The following is a 23518-nucleotide window of genomic DNA, read 5'->3' on the forward strand; positions in this document are numbered from 1 at the left end:
TATCCTGTCTAACTCTTTCCAGCTGAGTCACCAGTCAATGGAACACTACCACCACAAAACAATTACCAAGTACGTTTAGTGGATGGCTACTCTGATTATGATGGGCGTGTGGAGTTACTGGCCAACAAACAATGGGGAACAATCTGTGATAATGGCTTTGGAATAACTGATGCTAATGTGAGTCATATAAGTGAAAACAACTTTATTTAATACCTGACCACCACAGGTTGTGTGTCATCAACTTGGATACCTACGAGCTGTTGATGCTACTGTTAATGCTTTTTATGGCGAAGGAAATGGTCCTGTATGGTTTGATAACTTGCAGTGCACAGGCCAGGAAGGAAACATTGGTGCTTGTACAAATCCAGGACTAGGAACATTGGCTGACAATTGTGACCATACACAAGATGCTGGCGTAGTGTGTGCAAGTAAGTCTGTAGTAAATAACATAATTGAGTTATGAATATGATATCTTTTAGGTGATAACAGAACTTTCAATGTTAGATTAGCTGGAGGAAGTGCAGATAATGAAGGACGAGTAGAGATATTCTTTGGAGACTCTTGGGGCACTGTTTGTGATGATGACTGGGACATCAATGACGCTAATGTAGTATGCAACCAGTTGGGGTATGCAAATGCAGTCGAGGCTCCTAGAATGGCTGCATTTGGGCAAGGAACAGGCACAATCTGGATGGATGATGTAGAGTGTCATGGTGCTGAACAACTACTTGGTCAGTGCATATCCTCAGGATGGGGCAACAGCAACTGTGATCACAGTGAAGATGCCAGTGTCATCTGCTCATGTATGTGATGACATAGTGTAACAATACTACTAAAAATGCCACATGCACGTGCACAAAATAACTTATTTATTTATTTCATTTTAAAATAATTTTCTATGCATTTAGCTAGCGCTACCACACCACTTGTGCAAGCTCCAATTCGAATAGAAGGTGGCAGTAACCAGTTTGAAGGTCGTGTTGAGGTGTACTATAATGGAAGTTGGGGAACAGTATGTGATGATAACTGGGATATAGTAGCTGCTGGGTACGTATCTCTTGAAAATCAATGTTTTACTCAATCTTAATGTTTCAGTGTTGTTTGTCGTCAACTTGGATTTGGTGATGCACTTAGAGCCTACACAGGCAGCTTTTTTGGTGGTGTAGACCCAGACCATCGTATCTGGTTGGATGAAGTACAGTGCACTACTGGAGATCACTATTTGTCTGAGTGTCAACACAACGGCTGGGGAAACAATGATTGTACACATTCTGAAGATGCTGGTGTTGGATGCACTGGATCAAGTCTGTTACAAACACAATATAACTGCACAAATTTGACTCTATGATTACCTTCACAGATGAAACAACTTGTACTGAAGGTGATATTCGTCTTGTGGGGGGTGCTGATGACTTTGAAGGTCGTGTTGAAGTATGCCATAATGATGTATGGGGAACTGTCTGTGATGACTTCTGGAGTGCAAATGATGGTAGAGTTGCTTGTCGTCAATTGGGACTACCATATGTAGCAACAAGAACACGCGCTTTTTATGGACAAGGAACAGGAGAAATCTGGCTGGATAATTTGTTCTGTACAGGATCAGAGACTCAACTGATTGACTGTACCCATAATGGATTTGGTGTGCATAACTGTTTCCATGGAGAAGATGCAGGATTAATTTGTGGCTGTAAGTAGCTAAATAATATAGAAGTTTGATGAAGCTATTGTGTGTTTCATCTTTTATACAGTACCACCAGCCATCCGTCTTGTTGGTGGCAGCAATGAGTATGAGGGTCTCTTGGAAATATTGTGGAATGGACAATGGGGAACAGTTTGTGATGATCTTTTTAGTAGTGTTGATGCAGGTGTGGTGTGCAGACAACTTGGCTACACTGCTACTAATGCTATTGCTTTTGGCAATGGATACTTTGGACAAGGCAATGGCACCATCTGGTTGGATGATGTACAATGTGATGGACATGAAAACACCTTGTTCCAATGTCCAGCTGCTCCATTTGGTGATCATAATTGTGCTCATTTTGAAGATGTTGGTGTTCGATGTGGAGGTAGATATATTGTACAAGTTATATAACTGAATCAAATCTGTTACTCTGTTTCTGCTTAGGTGGTGGAGCTATAGATCCCTTCACTCTCAGATTGTTTCCTAACCCTAACACTTCATCTGGCATTCTAGAAGTCTACTTGTATGGAGCATGGGGTACTGTCTGCCGAAATGACTTTGATCAAGCAGCTGCAAATGTAGCCTGCAGAGAGCTAGGCTATCCATCTGGAGGCTTGGTGTTGAGCTCATCCATTACATTTGGAATAGGAACTGGTCCTGTTTGGCTTGACAGTGTTGGTTGTCATGGTACTGAAAACAGCTTGTCAGAATGTACAGTTGAGATAGGAGGAGGAACTAGTTCTTGTACTCATGCTCAAGATGTCAACATTGTTTGTGGTAAGCATATATACATTATCTAAATTACTGAGAATACATTAATGTGTAATGTGTGCTTTAGATACTGGCAATGAAAACAATTTTGATATTCGTCTTGTTGATGGAGATGTTGCAAGTGAAGGTCGTGTTGAGGTGTTTTATGGAGGCCAGTGGGGAACTATCTGTGATGATCTATTTGATGCCAATGATGCCAGTGTGATCTGTCGTCAACTGGGTTACAGTCTTGGTGGTGTTCCTGCATCTTTCCGTTCATTTGGTGAAGGCGCTACTTCTCAGCCAATATGGCTGGATAATCTTGCTTGTAATGGAACAGAATCAAACATTACATTGTGTCCAAACATCATGGAGTCTTTGGGTGACCACAACTGTGTACACTTTGAAGATGTTGGAGTTCATTGCTTTGGTAAACTAAGCATGCACCATTAAATTACTATCATTGGTGTTAAATAATTTCTATAGAGACAACTTGTGGTACAAATACTGTCAGGTTAGATGGAAGCACAGTCCCATATGCTGGTCGTCTTGAAGTATGTTTTAATGGATTGTGGGGTACTGTGTGTGATGATGCTTTCAATCAAGTCGATGCTGATGTTGTCTGTCGACAATTAGGCTACAGTAGTGCACTGGCTCCATCCACTTACTATGGACCAGGCTCTGGTCCTGTGTGGCTTGATAATGTGGGTTGTACTGGTACTGAGAGTAGTATATTGGATTGTGCTCATGCTGGAGTGGGTACCCACAACTGTGTTCATTCTGAAGATGTTGGAATAATCTGTCAACGTAAGAGACATGATTTCATGTTATCTTTTCTTACTTTTCATTCCTATAGCTAATACTAATGACATAACTCATCCTTGTGGTACACACTGTGTACGACTGGTTGATGATGTTGCTGGCACTTTCAATGGCAGCCAAGGACGTGTGGAGATCTTGTACAATGGAGTATGGGGGACTGTTTGTGATCCCTATTGGGGTATTAGGGATGCCGAGGTGGTGTGCAGACAGTTGGGATATTCTTATGCTTTGAATGCTACCAGAGATGCATATTTTGGACAGGGAACTGGAGAGATTTATATTGCTTTAGTTGACTGCCGTGGAAATGAAACTGAACTTGCATACTGCCCCAGTTTACCACTTGGAGATGTTTTCTACTGTGCTCATCCTGATGATGCTGGAGTTGTGTGTTCCAGTAAGTTGTGTGACACCATGTAACATTGTATAGCTGGAATTACTTGTTAATGACAGATTCTCCACCACCTTCACGACCTGATGATGGATTGCTGCGGTTGGTGAATGGTAGTTCACCACGCCAAGGAATACTTCAAGTGTTCTATAATGGACAATGGGGATCTATCTGTGATGCCAACAGATTCTTTGGTGCAAATGAAGGAGGTGTAGCATGTAGACAACTGGGCTACCAAGGGCTAGAATCAAAGAGGAATAATCCAACTAATCCTTTCACTTGGATCACTGAAGTTTTCTGTTATGGAGAAGAGGGTAGATTGGTGGATTGTGATTACTATGGCTGGGATGTACCATGTACTTCAGGAGTTGTTGAAGTGACTTGTGATGGTAAGTAATAATACCTTCACAATTTTCCAAGTTAACGATGACATTCTTATTATTATAGATCCTACCCCTACACAATGTCAGTCTCGACTGCTAGATGGAGACTACACATGGCAAGGACGAGTTGAAATTCTTTACAATGGTACTTGGGGATCAGTCTGTGATGATGCATGGGATGTGGAGGATGCTAATGTTGTCTGCACTCAACTTGGTTTTATCAGAGCTATATCTGCTCCACGTTTTTCACCATTCGGCCAGTCATCTGGTCCAATTTGGCTTGATCAACTTGGTTGTGCAGGTACTGAAGCCAGTTTGTGTGAGTGTACCGCCAACAATGTTGGAGTGCATGACTGTTCACACTTTGAGGATGCTGGAGCTATTTGTCAAGGTAATATATACTATACATTGAAATAACCACATTTAAGTTATGTTCATCAGCCTTCATAATAATTACAACTTAACTTATATGTCGCAGTGTGTGTGATCTTCATTAGTATTTTGGCTCTTGTACGCCACATAATGCCACTCCAGCAATCCTAAACAAAGGTGGATCCTTGTCTTGCATAAACTCTCTATCTGAAGTGAAATCTCTCACTAAATTTGCCAGATACCTTGTATGTACTAACAGGACCTAGTCTTGTATCCGCAAACGTTTGCTAACTAGGATATTAAAATGCCATATTGTTGATAATGTCATTGTTAATGATATCACAACTATAATATACACTTTGTAATAGGCATGCAAAATTATAAGCTTCTTCAAACTCAACTAATCGATTTTGATAATGGTTAGATTTTTCTAATCTTGGCTTATACACTTACCCAATGCTCTGATAGCTAGCACTTTGTAGAGAGCTTATTGCATTGTTAAGTCATATCTTCATGTTTAGGTGTCCATTTTCCCCTCAATCATTTTTTTTGAGACTTTGTAGTGACTATATTACATTGCAATTGAACCATATGGCTTCAATAAAGAAATGGCCTTTATCTATGATGTCATTAAATATGATTATAGGCTGTAATTTAGATATTCTAGAAACGATCACTCAATGAAGAACTGGCTACAGAAATGAGGTTTCACTGTACTTACTATAAAGAAGCTATGTGGATTAGTAGTAGAGGAAAACAGCAAGCTATAACACACATATACCAATATGCATATGCATAATTGATAGAGAGAGGGTGTAGTAGAAATAGCCAGCAAGAACTAAACTAACAGAGCTGTGCTGAGTAGCATTACAACAGATGTTACACTGACTTTACTAATTGCACACTTCACTGTATTCTATTTCTTAATCCATAGACCATTTTACACTGTTATAAGCTGATATTACATAACTACATTACTGCACTACTTTTGTATTTAGTCACTGACCCACTGTATGGTGGTGTGAGACTGGTCAATGGGTCAAGTGAGAATGAAGGTAGATTGGAAGTACAAGTCAATGGTGTGTGGGGAACCGTCTGTGATGACTTCTGGGGACTTGATGAAGCTGACATTGTATGCAGACAACTTGGTTATCCTGGTGGTGCACTAGTTGCTGATGGTACTCCTGTGGCTGGTACCGGATTACCAATCTGGTTGGATAATGTGATGTGTACTGGCACTGAATTCTTCATTTGGGATTGTGCCAACAATGGACCAGGATCACACAACTGTGCTCACTTTGAAGATGTCTACCTTGTGTGTCGACCTAATGCTACTGACAATACTACCACAGCACGTAGGTATTTGTGTGATCATGAGCTCTTATATACATTTGTATTATAGTGCTAGGTGTGTATAATAGTAGGTGAAGTAAATAAGCAGTAGTAGCAGTGGTAGGCCACACCATCACGTGATGTCCATGTTTCCCTTATTTTCATTTGTGTTTCTATATAAATTTACAAACTGCTGAAAGAGCTCACAGTGACCCAGCAGTCAACTATTTGCTAAATACTTGTATGACCACCAACCCTTGCCAATGGCTGAAAATGGTGTTGTAATGATCTGATGGGACTTAGGTTATACACTGATGTTCATGTGTCATTTAATCAACCTAATGTAGTATTGCTTCTAAAAGAGATCAATTTTCCTTGAGGTGTCTTGCCTCACGGTGATATTAACGTGTTCAGTAAATATAAGGAGCAACAAAAACTGAACAAAATTCAAGCTCTTGCCTTTGTTTCTTATTGCCATGGTCAATCTATTGACACTGTAACTATCTTGGCCATTCAGGTATTGTATCAGTTAACCAGCAAACTTATTTAAAGAAACCTTGTGCAAAAGACTGTAAATTAAAACTACAGCGAATCCATAAGTTGCCGCACAGTTTTATCAAAAGTACAAAATTTGGCAGATCTGAAATTACTACTATAAAGACTTTGTGCAAAATTTGAAATCATCAACAATAATGTGTGCATACATACAGTCTAATATTCTCTTTACATATTATACACTTCAACTGTAGCTTGTCCACCAGTAAGACTGGTTGGAGGAGTCAACAATTTTGAAGGTCGTGTTGAGGTCTATTATCAGAATCAATGGGGAACTGTCTGTGATGACTTCTGGGGTCTCCCTGATGCTAATGTGGTGTGTAGACAACTAGGATTTGGATCAGCAACAGCTGCCTTGAGTTTTGCTGCTTTTGGACAAGGAAGTGGTACCATTTGGCTTGACAATTTGCAATGTAGTGGCTCTGAGAATTGTCTGGGGAACTGTACAAACAATGGCTGGGGTGTACACAACTGTATACATTTTGAAGATGCTGGAGTTAGATGCTCAGGTGTGTGTGTGTGTGTGTGTTTGTGTGTGTGTGTGTATACAGTTGTATTCCTGTTGCACACCATGTTTACATATATTAATAACATCAATTTTGTGTAGATCCTGGCCCTCATCAGTTTGAAGTCCAGCTTGTTGGGGGTAGTCAACCAGGCCAGGGACGAGTGGAAATCTATTACAGTAATGCTTGGGGTACTATTTGTGATAGTCTGTGGGACATCAATGATGCTGAGGTTGTATGCCAAGAGCTGGGTTATGTTGGAGTAATTCAGGTGTACAGCTCAGCTGCATTTGGCCAGGGAACTGGATTCGTGTGGATGGACAACGTACGTTGCCGAGGCAATGAGGAACATCTCTCTGACTGTGCCTTCTCTGGTTGGGGAAATACAAACTGTACACATGCAATGGATGCCGGTGTATGGTGTGGAAGTAAGTAAATCACTTGTGTACACATACACAAACTATTGGAACACAAGTACACTTTATAATGCTATTTTGCTTATTCATAGATACCACAAGTAATGGTACACTTCGTCTGGTTGGTGGTTCTTCTGATAATGAAGGTCGTGTGGAAATCTTTTATGGTCAATGGGGGACAGTTTGTGATGATTTCTGGGATCTGAATGATGCCACTGTTGTGTGTAGACAGCTTGGTTTTCTGCGTGCAGTGTTTGCCTATCGTACATCACAGTTTGGACAGGGAACTGGACCAATTTGGCTTGATAATGTGCACTGTACTGGAACTGAGTCTCGACTTGATCAGTGTGCACACAATGGAATTGGATCACACAACTGCATCCATTTTGAAGATGCTGGTGTTCAATGCACAAGTAAGTAGTTTGACTTGCAAATATTTTTTTACAAGTGAACAATACTTGCAGATATACCTGTCCATCAAGTTAGACTGGTTAATGGGCCCAATGAGCATACAGGTCGTGTAGAAGTTTACACCAATAGTACTGGTGGACTGGACAATGCACAGTGGGGTACTATCTGTGATGACTTCTGGGGAATAACTGATGCTAGAGTGGTGTGCCGTCAACTTGGATATCCTGATGCTGTGGCTGCTCCACGTTTTGCTAGATATGGTCAAGGAACTGGACCTATTTGGCTAGATAATGTTAACTGTCTTGGAACTGAGCCTGACCTATTCGCCTGTGGTCATATTGGAATTGGTAGCCATAATTGTCGACACTCTGAAGATGCCTCAGCTGAATGCTTAAGTATGCATGGCATGTTATTAAGAATTACTGTTAAATAATGTTTAATAATTACAGTACCTAGCTGTCCTCCAGTACGTCTTGTTGGTGGAAGTGACCAGTATGAGGGTAGAGTAGAAGTGTACTATAACAACACTTGGGGAACTGTGTGTGATGATTTCTGGGGTATAGAAGAAGCTAACACTGTCTGCATGCAACTTGGCTACTCTGGAGCAGAGACATTCTACCCTAGAGCCTATTTTGGTGAAGGTACTGGCACTATCTGGATGGATAATGTACGGTGTGCATCTGATGACACTTGTCTTGGAAACTGCACCTTCAATGGATTTGCTGTTCACAACTGTCAGCATAGTGAAGATGCTTCTGTGAGATGTCGCAATACTACTGCACCACCACCACCAACTGAAATCAGACTCATTGGTGGAAGTAATAACCTAGAGGGAAGAGTTGAAGTGCTATATCTTGGAACTTGGGGAACAATCTGTGATGACCTCTGGAGTATTGAGGATGCTCATGTGATTTGTAGACAACTCGGATTTGGACGTGCCTTACAAGCTACAAGCCGTGCCAGCTTTGGACAAGGATCAGGCACCATCTGGTTGGACAATGTGCAGTGTAGAGGAAATGAAACAAGAGTAGAAGACTGTTCACATAATGGATGGGGAGTACACAACTGTGCTCACTTTGAAGATGCTGGTGTTGTTTGCTCAGCAGGTAATACTTCCACCTATGTACAAAAAGTAAACCTTGAGAACTAATTGTAATCACATCAGGGGTGGTGGAGCAGGCCAAAGAGTGAGGGGGCCAGGCCAGCTGTATGTGTAGTTATAAATAAGGAGATATAGTTGGTGGAGAGGGCAGCTATTGTCAGCAGGTAGGTACTGTTTTTTTTGGTCTTCAGCTTACATACATAGCTAAGTAGCTTGCTACACTGCTTTTCTGAATACTGTGACCGCTCTATTGGAGTATCTAGAATTGACTGTTCTATTAGAGTATCTCGATCTTTTCTTGCAAACATTGCCCCATAAAAGAGGGCATGCCCCCCCCTGTCTCCACCGCCTATGAATCACATATACATGCTATAATTAAACATACCAATGTATGTCTATTACAGCTACAGGACCAACTCAAGGTGACATTAGGCTGATAAATGATGCAGACAACACTAATATGACTGGAAGGCTTGAAGTATACTATGAAGGCCAGTGGGGAACAGTTTGTGATGATTTCTTTGATAGTCTTGGAGCAATGGTTGCATGTCGACAGTTGGGGTTGAATCCAGTTGGTGCTATTGCTATTACCAGAGCAGGATTTGGCCAGGGTACTGATCCCATTTGGCTTGACAATGTGAATTGTGTTGGAACTGAACCAAACATTGATTCCTGCCCACACAATGCTTGGGGATCACATAATTGTGCCCACTTTGAGGATGCTGGTGTCATCTGTCTGTGTAAGTTGTGTTGTTTTACATGAATTATATGGACTCACATATTACTGCTTTGTGTATATATAGCCAATGGAACACAGCCACCCATCCAGGTGCGTTTAGTAAATGGGGATGATGAGTTTGAAGGAAGAGTAGAAGTTCTGTATGCTGGTGTATGGGGAACTGTGTGTGATGACTTCTTTGACCTTGCAGCTGCTAATGTGGTGTGCAGACAACTTGGTTATCCAGGTGCACTGAGGAGGGCAAACTTCTTAGAGTTTGGCCAGGGTACTGGTCAAATCTGGCTTGATGATGTACGCTGCATAGGAAATGAGACCTCATTGGAAAATTGTCCTCACAGAGCGTTTGGTAGTCATAACTGCTTCCATTTTGAGGATGTTGGAGTTGAATGCATTGGTAAGAATTATGAATCACATCAGTACAACTGCACTATCATGTTTTAACCACAGATAACACTCCACCGCCCCAATACTCAGTAAGACTATTAGGAGGTGCTACAGAATATGAAGGAAGAGTGGAGTTCTTTTACAATGGTCAGTGGGGTACTGTATGTGATGACAGCTGGGACATCAATGATGCTGAGGTGGTTTGTCGACAGTTACATTTCACTGGTGCTACTGAGGCATTGAGACTTGCAGCATTTGGTGCTGGTACAGGTCAAATATGGCTAGATAACCTTCTGTGTACTGGTACTGAACAAGCATTAGTGGAATGTCCTCACAATGGATTTGGAACTCATGACTGCAGTCATAGTGAAGATGCTGGTGTGAGATGTACAGGTAAGCTTCATGGTCATTCCATATATTTACTAAGGAAACAAAAAGAATGTAAATTTGAATAAGAAGAATAGGGATTGATAGTTGTCATCATGAAAAAAGATGCACAAACAAGAAGTAATAGGGATGGAGAAGGGATTGCTTAGGTGGTAATGTAAACCACATTGATAGAAGAGTCAGAATAGGGATGTGGTTTACATTACCATCTCAGCGATCCTTTCTCCAACCCTATTACAGGTGTACTTTTTACTTTTTATGATCATAACTAAGGATCTCTGTTCTTTTTGCTCAAATTTACTGAAATTTATCATGTCCATGTACACAAATAGTGTATAGTACATGCCTGCAGGTAGTTTGTTCTTACACTTGCTCCAGCCTGTGGTCAGCAATTCTGCAGATTGCTCAGAGACTCCAACTGAAGCATGTTGTTTCTGGATACTTTCCAAGTGGCAAAATGGAGATGCTTCTGAGGATGTGGTTGGTTATGGGTGTCTGCACAACATTGAACATCCATACCTTGAGAAGATGGTGGAACCACCAAATTATACACAGTATAAAATACCTCTTTCCTTTTAGTAGACAAGTATAAGGAAAAACTAGGAATAGAAAAAAAGTAGGGAAACAAGGGAGGTCACCTACACCTGCAGATATACTAGTGAACATTTAATCCCTAATTCAGTCATGGGTATAGAGATTAAATGTTCACTAGTATATCTACAGGTGTAGGTGACCTCCCTTGCTTCCCTACTTTTTTCAGTGATCCCTAATCAAACTTAAAATGATCCCTAATTGAATTCAATTTTTCCTTATACTTGTTTGTTTACTTTGTAACATTATTATGACTGGTGAATCCGTGCATACCACATCAAAAGAATGTTTTTGTTTGGACGTACCCCCAGCTATCAATTATTGACTTGAGAGTGAAGTGAATATTTCAGCTATGTTCAGCCTGTTACATAGCACTACAAATGAAAAACAGTAGGAGAAGCACCTCTGCAATCAATCCAACCACCGCAAAAATACAGATGATTTATGCACCCCAACTAATTACTGACTCGAAAGTGAACATATCCAGTCACCACAGAAAATACAGATGATTCCCATTTACAAATGGGAAGCCATGCATCCCGCTACTGCGAATTGACACCTTGGACTGTCAGCAAAAAAAAAATGGGACACAAAGGAGGACAAAGGTAAGTCCATGATGTGTGCATTTTACGTACTACGGTATGTTAAAGGCACATATATGGATGAAGCAATGCTGAACAGTGCAAAAAATCAACCTGTAGCCTTAGCCATTATCAAGTTATGCTTGTCTGAAGGAATTAGGGAGGGAGGCAGGCAGTTAGTCAGTCAGTAGAAAATTCAAAAAAAAAATTTTTTTTTTTTGTGGAAAGCATTGAGGGTCATACTGAAGACATTTTTGGGCTTGGGTATACTTATAACCAATACTCCCAGGATGGTATTGTAAAGCTGGATTTTGGGTGATATTTCTGGCCAGAAAAACCCTAACCTCCATGCTCCCTAATATATATACAGTACATGTACTACCATACTGTATGATATAGAGATAGGTAGATAAATCTACTTTGCCATAGTTTACTGGGAAAATAAGAGTTGAGAAAAACACAAGTGAAACAGTGTAGTAATCGCGGATTTCAAAGTAGCACGATCCACTCCAATTAGAGTGCTTAATATACAGAACATTCTGCTTTTCCTTTTGTGACAATGCAGAAAATGAAGAACTTGATAAAATTTTGAAAATCTGAAATGTTCAGATCTAGAAATGGTTTAGACTAACACATCTCAATGCATTTTATAGTTCCATGCATTGCTGCAAGTGCCATTTGAAGTGTTGTTTCTATGGCTTTGCAAGCCTATGGCATCTAATAAAGCTCTATGTCTCACAAACTAGTGATGCACTGACTATCAGTACAATATTGGATATCAGCCTTATTGGCACAAAAATCAAATTATAGATATTTTAGAAGCATTAGGTTAATAGACTATGTGCCATTTTGGTGGCAAAATGTTTGTCCTTTTACCCTCAATTTTATTGAAAAAGAATGTTGAATATTTGAGAATTATATGATCACACACGTTTCATGGATATTCATAGTCAGTTTTAACTATTGGATCAGTTATCGGTATTGGCTAATAAATAATTGGTTATTGGAATATTGGTACAATTTCTTATTGGTGCATCACAATCACAAACACTTTAGAAAACAAAGACGTTTAAGTTAATACAACACAGACCTAGGTAGGAGTATTTTATAAACACACAATTAATTTTTACTTCTGAATCTGCTTCCTGTGGGCTAGTAGGCATGTGAAATAAGAAGAATATGGAGAATTGGGACTATTTTAGAAAGCTCAAAAATGCTTCAATACCACTTGATTGGCCTATAGTAATTATTACATAACACTTAAGAAAACTTTGGAAAGTTTTAAAAATATACTCATAATCCTAGAAGGCTTCTTTTGGCATGTGTTCTATTAGAGAGTTTTGAAATTTTTCTGGCCAATCCCTATTATGAACCATTACCATGTTTCATGATGCAATGTTTTACAAATAATGATGTTGCTCCAATGTATTTTCCAGCTCCTAAAGACTATGATGTACGGCTACGAAATGGATCTTCACATTCGGAAGGTCGTGTTGATGTCCATTACCAGGGTCAATGGGGTGCCATCTGTGATAACGGATGGGACATAAATGATGCCATGGTTATCTGTAGACAGTTGGGCTATATGTCAGCTTTGAGACCAACCATCGATTCTACATTCCCACCCTCAACTGAGAATTCTCAACTGTGGTTGGATTTTGTTACATGCCGTGGAAACGAAAGTAGCATCCAGTTCTGTGCTCATTCTGGTTGGGGAGAAACTTTCTGTAATACTAACAATGAGGCTGGAGTGATCTGCACAAGTATGAACTTCTATTAAACAATCACTGCATTGATATGTTTACTATTCTTTACAGACGAAACATTCACCAGTGGTCAAATGATTGACATTCGATTAGTTAATAATGGAGTGGATAGTTCATCAACAGGAATAGGAAGAGTTGAAATACTTCATGATGGTGAATGGGGAACTGTCTGTGATGACAACTGGGACTTCTTGGATGCACGTGTGGTTTGTCGACAATTAGGATTTAGTAGTGTTTTGAACATCTCCAGATTTTCTGACCTCACATTTGGTGCTAGACTAAACAATTCAGTTCCAGTGTGGTTGGATAACATCCACTGTACTGGAGACGAAACAAATCTTGGCTTGTGCCCACATCCTGGATTTGGTGTTGAAGACTGTTCTCACTTTGAAGATTCAGGAGTTTACTGTACAAGTAAGCACATTGTTTTTTTGGATGTGCTAGGGCATTGATGATTCCTTTACAGATAATGTGATCAACACAAACATCTCCATGAGATTAGTAGGTAGCAACAACAGTAATGAAGGAAGAGTAGAGGTGTTCTTCAATGGAGAATGGGGTACAGTGTGTGATGATTTCTGGGGACTCACTGATGCAGACGTTGTTTGTGCACAACTTGGATTTGGTCGTGCTCTAGAGGCTCCACTGTTTGCTCGCTTTGGTCAAGGAACTGGTCGCATCTGGATGGATGATGTACAATGTTTGGGTATTGAAGACAACCTGTGGGATTGTAGCTTTGATGGATGGGGTCAACACAATTGTAGACATTTTGAGGATGCCTCAGTTATATGTGACTATCCTGATCGACCTCCTGATGGCCAGCCACTGGCAGTCAGAATTGTTGGTGGTGCCAGAGATTATGAAGGAAGAGTGGAAGTTTACAATGAGAACTACAATGGATGGGGTACAGTCTGTAGTCAAAACTGGGATGAAAATGATGCTAATGTTGTTTGTCGTCAACTTGGCTATAATGGAGCACTCTACATACAATCTTATGGTCCAGGAACTGGTCCTGTTTACTTGAATAATGTAGGATGTGTTGGTAATGAACCTACATTGTTTGACTGTATCAATGATGGATGGAATATTGCAAGTGGTGCTTGTCTTGATCATAGTCTTGATGCTGGTGTTGTCTGCAATAGTAAGTACAAGACTTGTATGTGAATTCAAGTACAATTACGATGGATAACACTTTAGGTAGTGACGTACCTTGTAATGATGGTGATATCAGGCTTGCTGATGGTTCAGATGGAATTAGTGGTCGTGTGGAAGTGTGCTACCTTGGTCAATGGGGAACAGTCTGTGATGATATATTTGGAGATCTTGATGCTCAAGTTGTCTGTAGACAATTGGGCTTAAGCACTAGTCGAGCCTCAGCTCAACAGTTTGCCTTTGGTTCAGGAACAGGTTTTATCTGGCTGGATAATGTACAGTGTAGAGGTACAGAGAACAGGCTTGTAGACTGTGTACACAATGGATTTGGAGAACACAACTGTTTCCATTTTGAAGATGCTGGTGTTAGCTGTCCTCCTGGTAAGCTTCACAGCTTTAAAGTTTTTAGTGAACTGTAAAAGTGAAGTGCAAACATGTATATTCTTACTGTGTATATTCTCATAGATGTCACCCAATATCCACCTGGTACTCTTCGTCTTGCTGATGGTGATGATAATTTCTCTGGACGTGTTGAAGTGTACTGGGATGGTCAATGGGGTACAGTTTGTGATGATTTTTGGGACTTGGCTGATGCTCGAGTTGCATGTCGACAACTGGGTTTCCAAGATGCTCGCCAAGCTACTAGGTTTGCAACCCATGGTGCTGGCACTGGTGTAATTTGGCTTGACAATGTGATGTGTACTGGAAATGAAACAAGACTACAAGACTGTCAATCTAATGGCTTTGGAGTGCACAACTGTCGACACTTTGAAGATGCTGGCGTTGTCTGCACTAGTATGCATTAGTTGTATGCTTTATAGTTCAAATTAATTATTTCCTTTCTTGTAGATACCTCAGCACCTGTCACATTATCAGTTAGAGTGCAAGGAGGTGATCAAGCCTACAATGGTCGTATTGAGGTGATGTACAATGGAGAATGGGGAACCATTTGTAATATGGGATGGGATCTTAATGATGCTCGAGCTTTCTGTAGACAACTGGGATATGTTGATGTCATTTCTACTGGCACAGTCTCTGATTTTCTGTATGCTAGTGGGAATGGACGCATTTGGCAAACTAATGTTGACTGTACTGGAAATGAAAGAAGATTTGGAGAATGTTTCTTTACACAATCGTGGGGAGACACAGCTGGATGCGGTCATAGCATGGATGTTGCTGTGCAGTGCAATCGTTAGTAACATATTGTTGCTGTACATTTTATTGCCAATATTCTGTGGTGTATACACACATTGCTATATATATTTTCCTTACTACACATTCTTTTTTCCTACGCAGCAACAAGAAGAGAACCATTCCCAATTGAAATAGTAAATGGTGATACACCAAATGAAGGTCGTTTGTTGGTGTTGATTAATGGAACATTTGGCTCTGTATGTGATGACTTCTTTGGTCTTGAAGAAGCACAGGTTGCCTGTCGTCAACTCAACTACACTGGTGCAGAAAGGGCAGCCTACTTTGGGGAGTTTGGTAGTGGTGAAGCTTCTGAGCCAATCTACTTTGACAATGTGATCTGTACTGGAAGCGAGAACTTCCTGTCTGATTGCAGTTACACTACCAACCATAATTGCATACATTTTGAAGATGTTGGGGTTGTTTGCAGAAGTGAGTGTATATACTTTGTTAACTAGCCAATTGTCACTTCTTATTTACAGCAACTGTCGATGCACCATGTACTAATGGAGATATACGTCTTGTTAATGGTGACCTCACTGAGGGACGTGTTGAAGTTTGCTTTAACAACCAATGGGGCACAGTCTGTGATGATTTCTGGGATATTCGTGATGCTAGAGTGGCATGTCGTCAGCTAGGGTTTGCTGATGCAGTACGTCCAACTAGATTTGCTTCATTTGGTGCTGGTACTGGTCCAATTCATCTTGATAATTTAATGTGTCTGGGTAATGAGACCAGATTACAAGACTGCCCACATAATGGTGTTGGTAGTCACAACTGCTTCCACTTTGAAGATGCTGGAGTTGTATGTACCAGTAAGTGTGACATATAATATGCATAGAACTATTTTATATACTTACTGCATTGTATTAGATGATGCTGTTGGGCCTTATCCAATAAGACTTGTTGGTGGTGTGGATGAGACTGAGGGTCGTGTTGAAATATTTTATGATGGAGAATGGGGCACTGTCTGTGATGATATCTGGGGACTTCCAGATGCTCATGTAGTGTGTCGAGAAATTGGTTGTCCCAATGGTGCCACTCAAGCAGTGTTACAAGCTGGATTTGGTCAGGGAACTGGCACAATTTGGTTGGATAATGTTCAGTGTACTGGAACTGAATTCTACTTGAGTGACTGTCCACACAATGGTTGGAATTCTCACAACTGTGTACATGGTGAAGATGCTGGTGTTCGCTGCAACATGACAGGTAATATTATAATGCAAGATTAATTATCGACTCCATAAAACTTTCAAGACTGTGATATTGGAGGAAGAAATAGATCAGATATAAGACTTGCTGGTAGTACTGAACGTGGCAGTGGCCGTGTAGAGGTCCGTGTTGGTGACCAATGGGGTACCATCTGTGATGTGTTCTGGGGACTTGCTGATGCTGAAGTTGCTTGTCGTGATTTGGGATACAGTGGAGCCCTACAGGCTACCGGTGGAGGATGTGAGTATACCCATACTTGCACTGAATGGATAAATGCTTTTTTTTAAACATAGTCTTTGGTCAAGGAGTTGGGCCCATCCATCGTACTCAAGTGCTTTGCCAAGGATTTGAACCCAACTTGTTTGTGTGCCCATCACAACTTGACACAAGCTCATGTGATCACTCTATGGATGCTGGTGTCATCTGTATTAGTAAGTACCTTTTAATAAATCACAAAGCACAACTACTAATGTAAAATATGTTACCTGCTATATGGTGTTTATAATGTGTTTCCTTAAATCAAAATATACAAAAATGTCAAGATATACTTACTGTATTGTCCATACTACAATGCATCACTAAAATTATAGTAACCATTAAATGCCAATGTTATATAGCAACACCAAATTGTGAGGAGGGAACAGTTAGACTGAGGAATGGATCTGACATAGCTGTATTAGCTGGACGTATTGAGATCTGTATTAACAACCAGTGGAGTGCCATATGCAATGAAGGATGGAGTGACTTTGATGCTGCAGTTGCATGTAGACAGTTGGGCCAGTCAACTATCACTCCACGAGGAATTCGTCAAGCAGCTGACCTGTTTGGCCAAGGAGATGCACCAGTTCTTATCAGCAATGTTGCTTGTCTAGGTCATGAGGGAGCCATTATTGATTGTCCTTTCAACTTCCAACATAACTGTCTTACCAGCCAAGTTGCAGGAGTACAGTGTACAAGTTAGTTCATTTAGTACATGTGGTTTAACTTATGATTAAAAACTACTACAGATGTTACGACACCCCCATTACTACCAACAAGACTTGTTGGTGGAAACGTTGATGGTGAGGGTCGTGTTGAGGTTTACTATAATGATCAGTGGGGTACTGTGTGTGATGATGACTGGGATTTGGTTGATGCTAGTGTAGTATGTCGTCAGCTTGGCTATACAGGAGCTATTGGAGCTACCACAAACTCATTCTATGGAAGAGGTGTGTAGTAGAGATTATCCACAATAACCGTTGTCATATGTTGCAACATTTAATCTGTAGCTGAACAAACTGTGCCAATACAATTTGATGAAGTTCAATGTACTGGAGCTGAAGGAAGTCTGGGTCAATGTATGTTTATTGCTGGTGATAATGATTGTGATCATAGTGAGGATGCTGGAGTGATATGTATTGGTGAGTAATAAAGTCTTTGAATGCATTTATATCCGTTAGTTCTTATGATTATTATTAAGTTCACAATACAATGTTTTGTTTTTCAGGTGCTGGAGTTTCTAGTGTCAGAATAATTGGAGACACTCCTGGATCTGGTCGTGTTGAAGTTAACATCAGTGGTTCCTGGAGTACTGTCTGTGATGATGGCTGGTCACTCACTGAAGCTGATGTTGTGTGCAGACAACTAGGTTACACTGGAGCAACCAACTTCACCACTGGAATGACAACAAATAACATGTTTGGTATTGCTGATCAAGAACAATCAATTGTTACTGGCAATGTTCGCTGTACTGGACACGAAAATGCACTGTTCGGTTGTCCTGGCTTTAATCCTAACACTCCAACTCTATGTGCATCTGACCACACTGAAGATGCTGGAGTTATTTGCTTTTGTAAGTACATGTAGTGATCATAATTCATGGTTCCCATGCATTTATACCTCATATAGCAATTTATCCTGTTCGATTAAGCAATGGCACTGCTAGTTCTGGTCGTGTGGAAGTACTCTTTAATGGAAGATGGGGAACAGTTTGTGATGACAACTTTGACAAGCTTGATGGACAAGTTGTATGTAGCCAACTCAACCAGGGTGCAATCTCACGAATTGCCAACCCCATGGAATTCCCAGTTGGTACTAATAATCAACCAATTTGGTTGGATGAAGTACAATGTATGGGAGATGAGAGATGGCTGAGTGCATGTCCTCATCCTGGCTATGGAGATAATGATTGTTTCCACAGTGAAGATGTTGCTATAGTGTGTACTGGTGAGTGATAACAACAACTTGAACTGTCTATAATAATATTATTATACATTTTACAGGAGAGCAAGCAGAACTACCAATTCAAGGAATACGGTTACTTGGAGGGAGCAGTGTTGGATCAGGAAGAGTTGAAATTAGAGTCAACAATGTCTGGGCTCAGATCTGTGCAGACTTGTGGAACCTCAATGATGCATTAGTTGTGTGCAGATACCTTGGATTTAACACTACTCAACAAGTTCCATTAGGCAATGTATTTGGAGTGAGTACTACTGGTTATTGGGCCACACAGATGAGATGTGGTGGACAAGAGAATGACCTCAACCAGTGTCACTACACTGAATATGTCAACCAACCAGCACAAACATGTTCCACTGGCTATCCAGCCAATGTTCAGTGCTTAGGTAAATGTTATACCTGGGCTGCATTTGTTTCACAAACATTGTTGTGTAATTTGTAGATCTGACCAGTTGTGGTACATTGTCAGAGCCAACAGGAGGATATGTTAGTTATGATGCTTCATCTGGAACAAAGACAACCGCTACACTAACTTGTTTCTATGGATATCTGCCATCTGATAATCACAATAAGAGAGAATGTCGAGCAGAATCAACCAGCTGGACTGGTGATCCATTTACTTGCATTCGTAAGTTGATCAGTTTATTCAATGTGTTCATAATTTTTACATGATGAATTCCAATAGCTCAAATCTGTGGTGCTGCACCATCAGTGAGAGGAGCTAGCTCAACTGTAGTGGTGACTGAATCACCAGATGGGGCCTTCACTGTCAACACCACTGTCACCTTCACCTGTCCTGATAACACCACACAGTCTGCAAGGTGTGAATATGCACCTGTTGGTGGAGCCCAGTGGGTTGGTAGCTTACAAGAGTGCAACATAATTGTTGGTAAGAAAGAGATTGAAGAACATATTGAACAGCAGTTACATTCATGTGTTATACTATTATAGGTCCAACAGGTAGTCAGACTGGTGGTGATAACAATGATGATAGCAATAGGAATATTCTGATTGGTGTTCTTGTTCCTGTGATCCTCATCCTGTTGGTAGTAGTAATCATCTTGACCATCGGAGTAATCATTGTGGTGAAGAGGTAGGCTAATAAGGGGTACTTTTGTTATGACTGCAAATAAAATTATAAGTCATCTTTCTACTAATAGACGCCCCAAGGCAGATGATAGAGTACACTTCCAGTCACCAGATGATGCAGTTACATTTGATGGTTTTGAGAATCCTATGAGCAAAGATCCATCTAGTAAGTCACTCACCACAACAATTTATAATTACCAATATTTTGTTCTATAGCCTTTGCCAATCCACTGTACCTTAATCCAGATGAGATGGAGAACTTTGAAGAGAGTATGGATCCACCGGACGATGGCACTGTTTAATGACTATAGATTGCTTAACTGTTGTATAAACATGTTTTTGTGTTGGGAAATATTTAATTTTTTTATTGTTCTGCTTTATTAAAGTCATGATAAATTGTTAGGTTTTTAAAGAGAAGGACTACTGCGCTATAAGAAATTTTCACCAACAATACAATAAATTTCTTAAACTGTTGGATTACTAATGGAGGCAACGTTATATCTACTATCTATATAAAGCTGAGAATCTGTCTGTCAATCCATTATTGTTGTAAGGTTGCTAATTTGGCTAACAGCATACATACTAACAAAACACATCCACAAAATAAAGCGTTCATCATCTGGTAACTCCATGTTCATTATTACAAATTGCTATGTACTTTGTTCATTCTCTACAGTGATAAAAACTTGGCTGAAATTCTTTCTATGGACAGCATGTAAACACCTATGCCATTACCCATCCACTTTTTGTTGAAAATACATTGGCATGTGCACTTGACTTAGTGGTGAAATTGTGGGTTGCGTAATCATGGATGGCCTGTCCGGGCCAGTGATGGTTTGGAACTGCCAAGGTTCAACTTGTGTTAACCTTTTCATGCAACCCTTTTAAATTTCAAAATCTGTTTAGTGTTCTTTCTGTTATGAATTCTCTCACTGTGAAGCTTTCAAGTCATCATTGTGCACTCACGTTTTAGTGCTTTTGTATATGCTTCAATCAGTTTCACTGTGTAGCTAACAGCTAATTTAACTCCCAAAGGATATATAAATCAGGAGTGTAGGTGAAAAATATGTTACTATCACTAGCTGAAGATGTTATCTATTTCCACTATCGAGCCATGTACAACTGCTGTTACTCCTCTTCCTTACAAGCTACGAAGGTTGCATGTGCACTAATTTATTATTTACAAAACACATGTACTCATATTGTACTAATAGTGATAGAGGCTAATGGTGTAGTGTAACTTCTTTGTTGCTCCAGTATAGGCAGCAGTTGCATAGCCACATAGTGGCTATGCTGATGACTGCTCTATTAGAGTACCTTGATCTTTTTACAAATTTAAGTAGCTGAAAATTGGTCTGGCCAATGCCGGACTGGGTAATGGCCAAACTGGCTGGACCATGGGCTCCAGCCCTGAGCTAAATATGGATTCCCTGAGACTGCAGTGGTAGCTATTATGTTTGTTGTCCATATTTTCTGTAGTAATTGCAGAGACACTTCTTGTACTGTTATCGCTGTGTAATGGACAGAACATAGCTGAAGACGAAGCACAGTGGCCACTGCGCATTTCAGTAATTGTTAGGTTGTGCATTCAGATGCAAAATTAATTTTATGGCATGTCTGGCTGGATTAGGGATCAAAGAATAAAAGTAGTGAAACAAGGGAATAGCAAATAAGTAGTGAAATTAGGTTGCCTATACCTGCAGATATACTAATGGACATTTAATGCCTTTACTAATTCAGTCATGGTTTATAGACTCAATAGGGATTAAATGTCCATTAGGTATAGGCAACCTTTCTTGTTTTTTGGTATTCCCTTGTTTCAAAACTTTTTAAATTTTTGATCCCTAATATTCATGTCATATCAATGTTGTGGTAATCTTGGAGTAGATTCCATAATGTCCACAGTAGCCTCAAATGAAACAGCTTAACTTTGGAGTGGGCAAGTTCTGGTATAAATCAAAATGAAAAATACCTATAGCATCTTTGCCTTTAAATTCAGGCAGACCCATTTTGTATCCTGCACACTGCCAAAAGCTATTTGATGAGCACAGTTGGTTAAACTCTTCATCTGAATTTACAAAGCTTCTATATATGGAGCAAAAGCATGAAATCAGTTTACACCAGATATCAACTTAACTTCTCAAGCACATATACCACATGGATAATGGTGACCAACTTCTCATACACATTAACGACAATCAACTGCCTTAGCTTTAATGATATTATGGCACATGATATGTCATGTGGAAAAGTACAGCTAGTATAGGGGACATGATAGGTAAATGCAACCAAGGAAATGCCATTTTCACACATCTGTACCTCAATTATTTCCTGTACCAAAATTAACGATTTTTGCTGTGCAAACTTCCTCACCTGATATTCCAAATTTCTGCCTAGCCATCACTAAGATATGTGCCTTCAATGTTTGTCTTGTTTTCTTAGTATTTTCATTACCTTCTTATTCTTCCTCTTTCTAGAAAATTGCTATCACTTGCATGTGCTAAAGAGTTGATTTTCTTCAAACTTGGAAAACAACAGCATATTGCATTGCATCATTAGTCCAATCTTCATATATACATATATATACATGTATATGTATTAGATAAAGCACTGCCGTGAGTGCTATATGGGAAGTATAGCATGAAAAGAGTGGACGAGAGACAAATATAGCACGAGGCGAAGCCGAGTGCTATATTTCGTCTCGAGACCACTCTTTGAGTAGAGATTTCCAACTAAATTAAATAATTAACATTCCATACATTCATTGGTATGACAAATATTGTGCATTTTTGTCAGGGTCATTTTAGTGCAAACCCCACCTCAATCAGTGGTTTCTATCAAAAGATATAAGGAAAAGAAGTTGACAGTGTGATGATTTTTGTGTACAGCATTTCAATGCTTTTTATGTATATTGCATGGCACCAAACACAATATACAAAGTGTCATAAATCTAGATAGGAAACTAATAACGACATGAAATTTTCACCACATATCTATTTTATGAAGAACAGCATATGAACTAAGTAAAACCTCTCAAAAGTGACCACTTCCTTGTAGACTGACCACTCAGAATATTACATGAATAAAGCAAGTGATTCACAAATAAAACTGTGTGTATTGTGTAATACTAAGTATACACAGGTACGTAATGCATTTTCAAGGATAACTAACTAGAAAAATCAGTAATATTTTATAAATGGCAAGTACTGGCATCACAAGTCACAATTAACACGTACTTCGGAAACATGACAATCAGATAACACAATGTAAGAGCAACATTATTTTTAAAATAGATTTGTTTGGACACTGCTTAGCTTTATTTGTCACATTGTAAGCACTAATTATTATATAACACAATGACATCACTATACTACAAAGAGAAATTATAAATGGTTTCTGATCAAAATCACAATCACTGAAGCTGCCATAAAATGGATCAAAACAGCAGTAAATACACCAGAATATAACAACAGGTACGTGTAAAGCCATGT

General features: G+C 39.8%; 1 protein-coding gene across 1 annotated transcript in view; it reads left to right on the top strand.

The window, feature by feature from the left end:
* Positions 1-20444, top strand: part of LOC136242477 (uncharacterized) — a 28472-nt gene extending 8028 nt beyond the window's left edge. The window contains exons 13-56 of the mRNA XM_066033908.1: positions 23-177; positions 227-428; positions 480-803; positions 909-1047; positions 1096-1304; positions 1361-1687; positions 1749-2066; positions 2126-2458; positions 2520-2861; positions 2918-3238; positions 3288-3647; positions 3704-4030; positions 4089-4415; positions 5395-5751; positions 6478-6792; positions 6891-7217; positions 7298-7618; positions 7670-8011; positions 8066-8722; positions 9123-9458; positions 9522-9851; positions 9905-10234; positions 12837-13163; positions 13218-13580; positions 13633-14307; positions 14364-14699; positions 14784-15113; positions 15168-15509; positions 15615-15941; positions 15992-16324; positions 16383-16718; positions 16767-16961; positions 17015-17152; positions 17339-17677; positions 17729-17929; positions 17990-18121; positions 18208-18552; positions 18609-18926; positions 18983-19324; positions 19381-19566; positions 19624-19827; positions 19890-20031; positions 20099-20193; positions 20244-20444. Coding sequence (XP_065889980.1) covers positions 23-177; positions 227-428; positions 480-803; positions 909-1047; positions 1096-1304; positions 1361-1687; positions 1749-2066; positions 2126-2458; positions 2520-2861; positions 2918-3238; positions 3288-3647; positions 3704-4030; positions 4089-4415; positions 5395-5751; positions 6478-6792; positions 6891-7217; positions 7298-7618; positions 7670-8011; positions 8066-8722; positions 9123-9458; positions 9522-9851; positions 9905-10234; positions 12837-13163; positions 13218-13580; positions 13633-14307; positions 14364-14699; positions 14784-15113; positions 15168-15509; positions 15615-15941; positions 15992-16324; positions 16383-16718; positions 16767-16961; positions 17015-17152; positions 17339-17677; positions 17729-17929; positions 17990-18121; positions 18208-18552; positions 18609-18926; positions 18983-19324; positions 19381-19566; positions 19624-19827; positions 19890-20031; positions 20099-20193; positions 20244-20329 — 13091 coding nt within the window. The 3' untranslated portion in view covers positions 20330-20444. The remainder of the gene's footprint in view (positions 1-22; positions 178-226; positions 429-479; positions 804-908; positions 1048-1095; positions 1305-1360; positions 1688-1748; positions 2067-2125; positions 2459-2519; positions 2862-2917; positions 3239-3287; positions 3648-3703; positions 4031-4088; positions 4416-5394; positions 5752-6477; positions 6793-6890; positions 7218-7297; positions 7619-7669; positions 8012-8065; positions 8723-9122; positions 9459-9521; positions 9852-9904; positions 10235-12836; positions 13164-13217; positions 13581-13632; positions 14308-14363; positions 14700-14783; positions 15114-15167; positions 15510-15614; positions 15942-15991; positions 16325-16382; positions 16719-16766; positions 16962-17014; positions 17153-17338; positions 17678-17728; positions 17930-17989; positions 18122-18207; positions 18553-18608; positions 18927-18982; positions 19325-19380; positions 19567-19623; positions 19828-19889; positions 20032-20098; positions 20194-20243) is intronic.
* The last annotated feature ends 3074 nt before the right edge of the window (positions 20445-23518 follow it).

This window comes from Dysidea avara, chromosome 13 (genome assembly GCF_963678975.1).
Source record: "Dysidea avara chromosome 13, odDysAvar1.4, whole genome shotgun sequence".
Lineage (NCBI taxonomy): Eukaryota > Metazoa > Porifera > Demospongiae > Dictyoceratida > Dysideidae > Dysidea > Dysidea avara.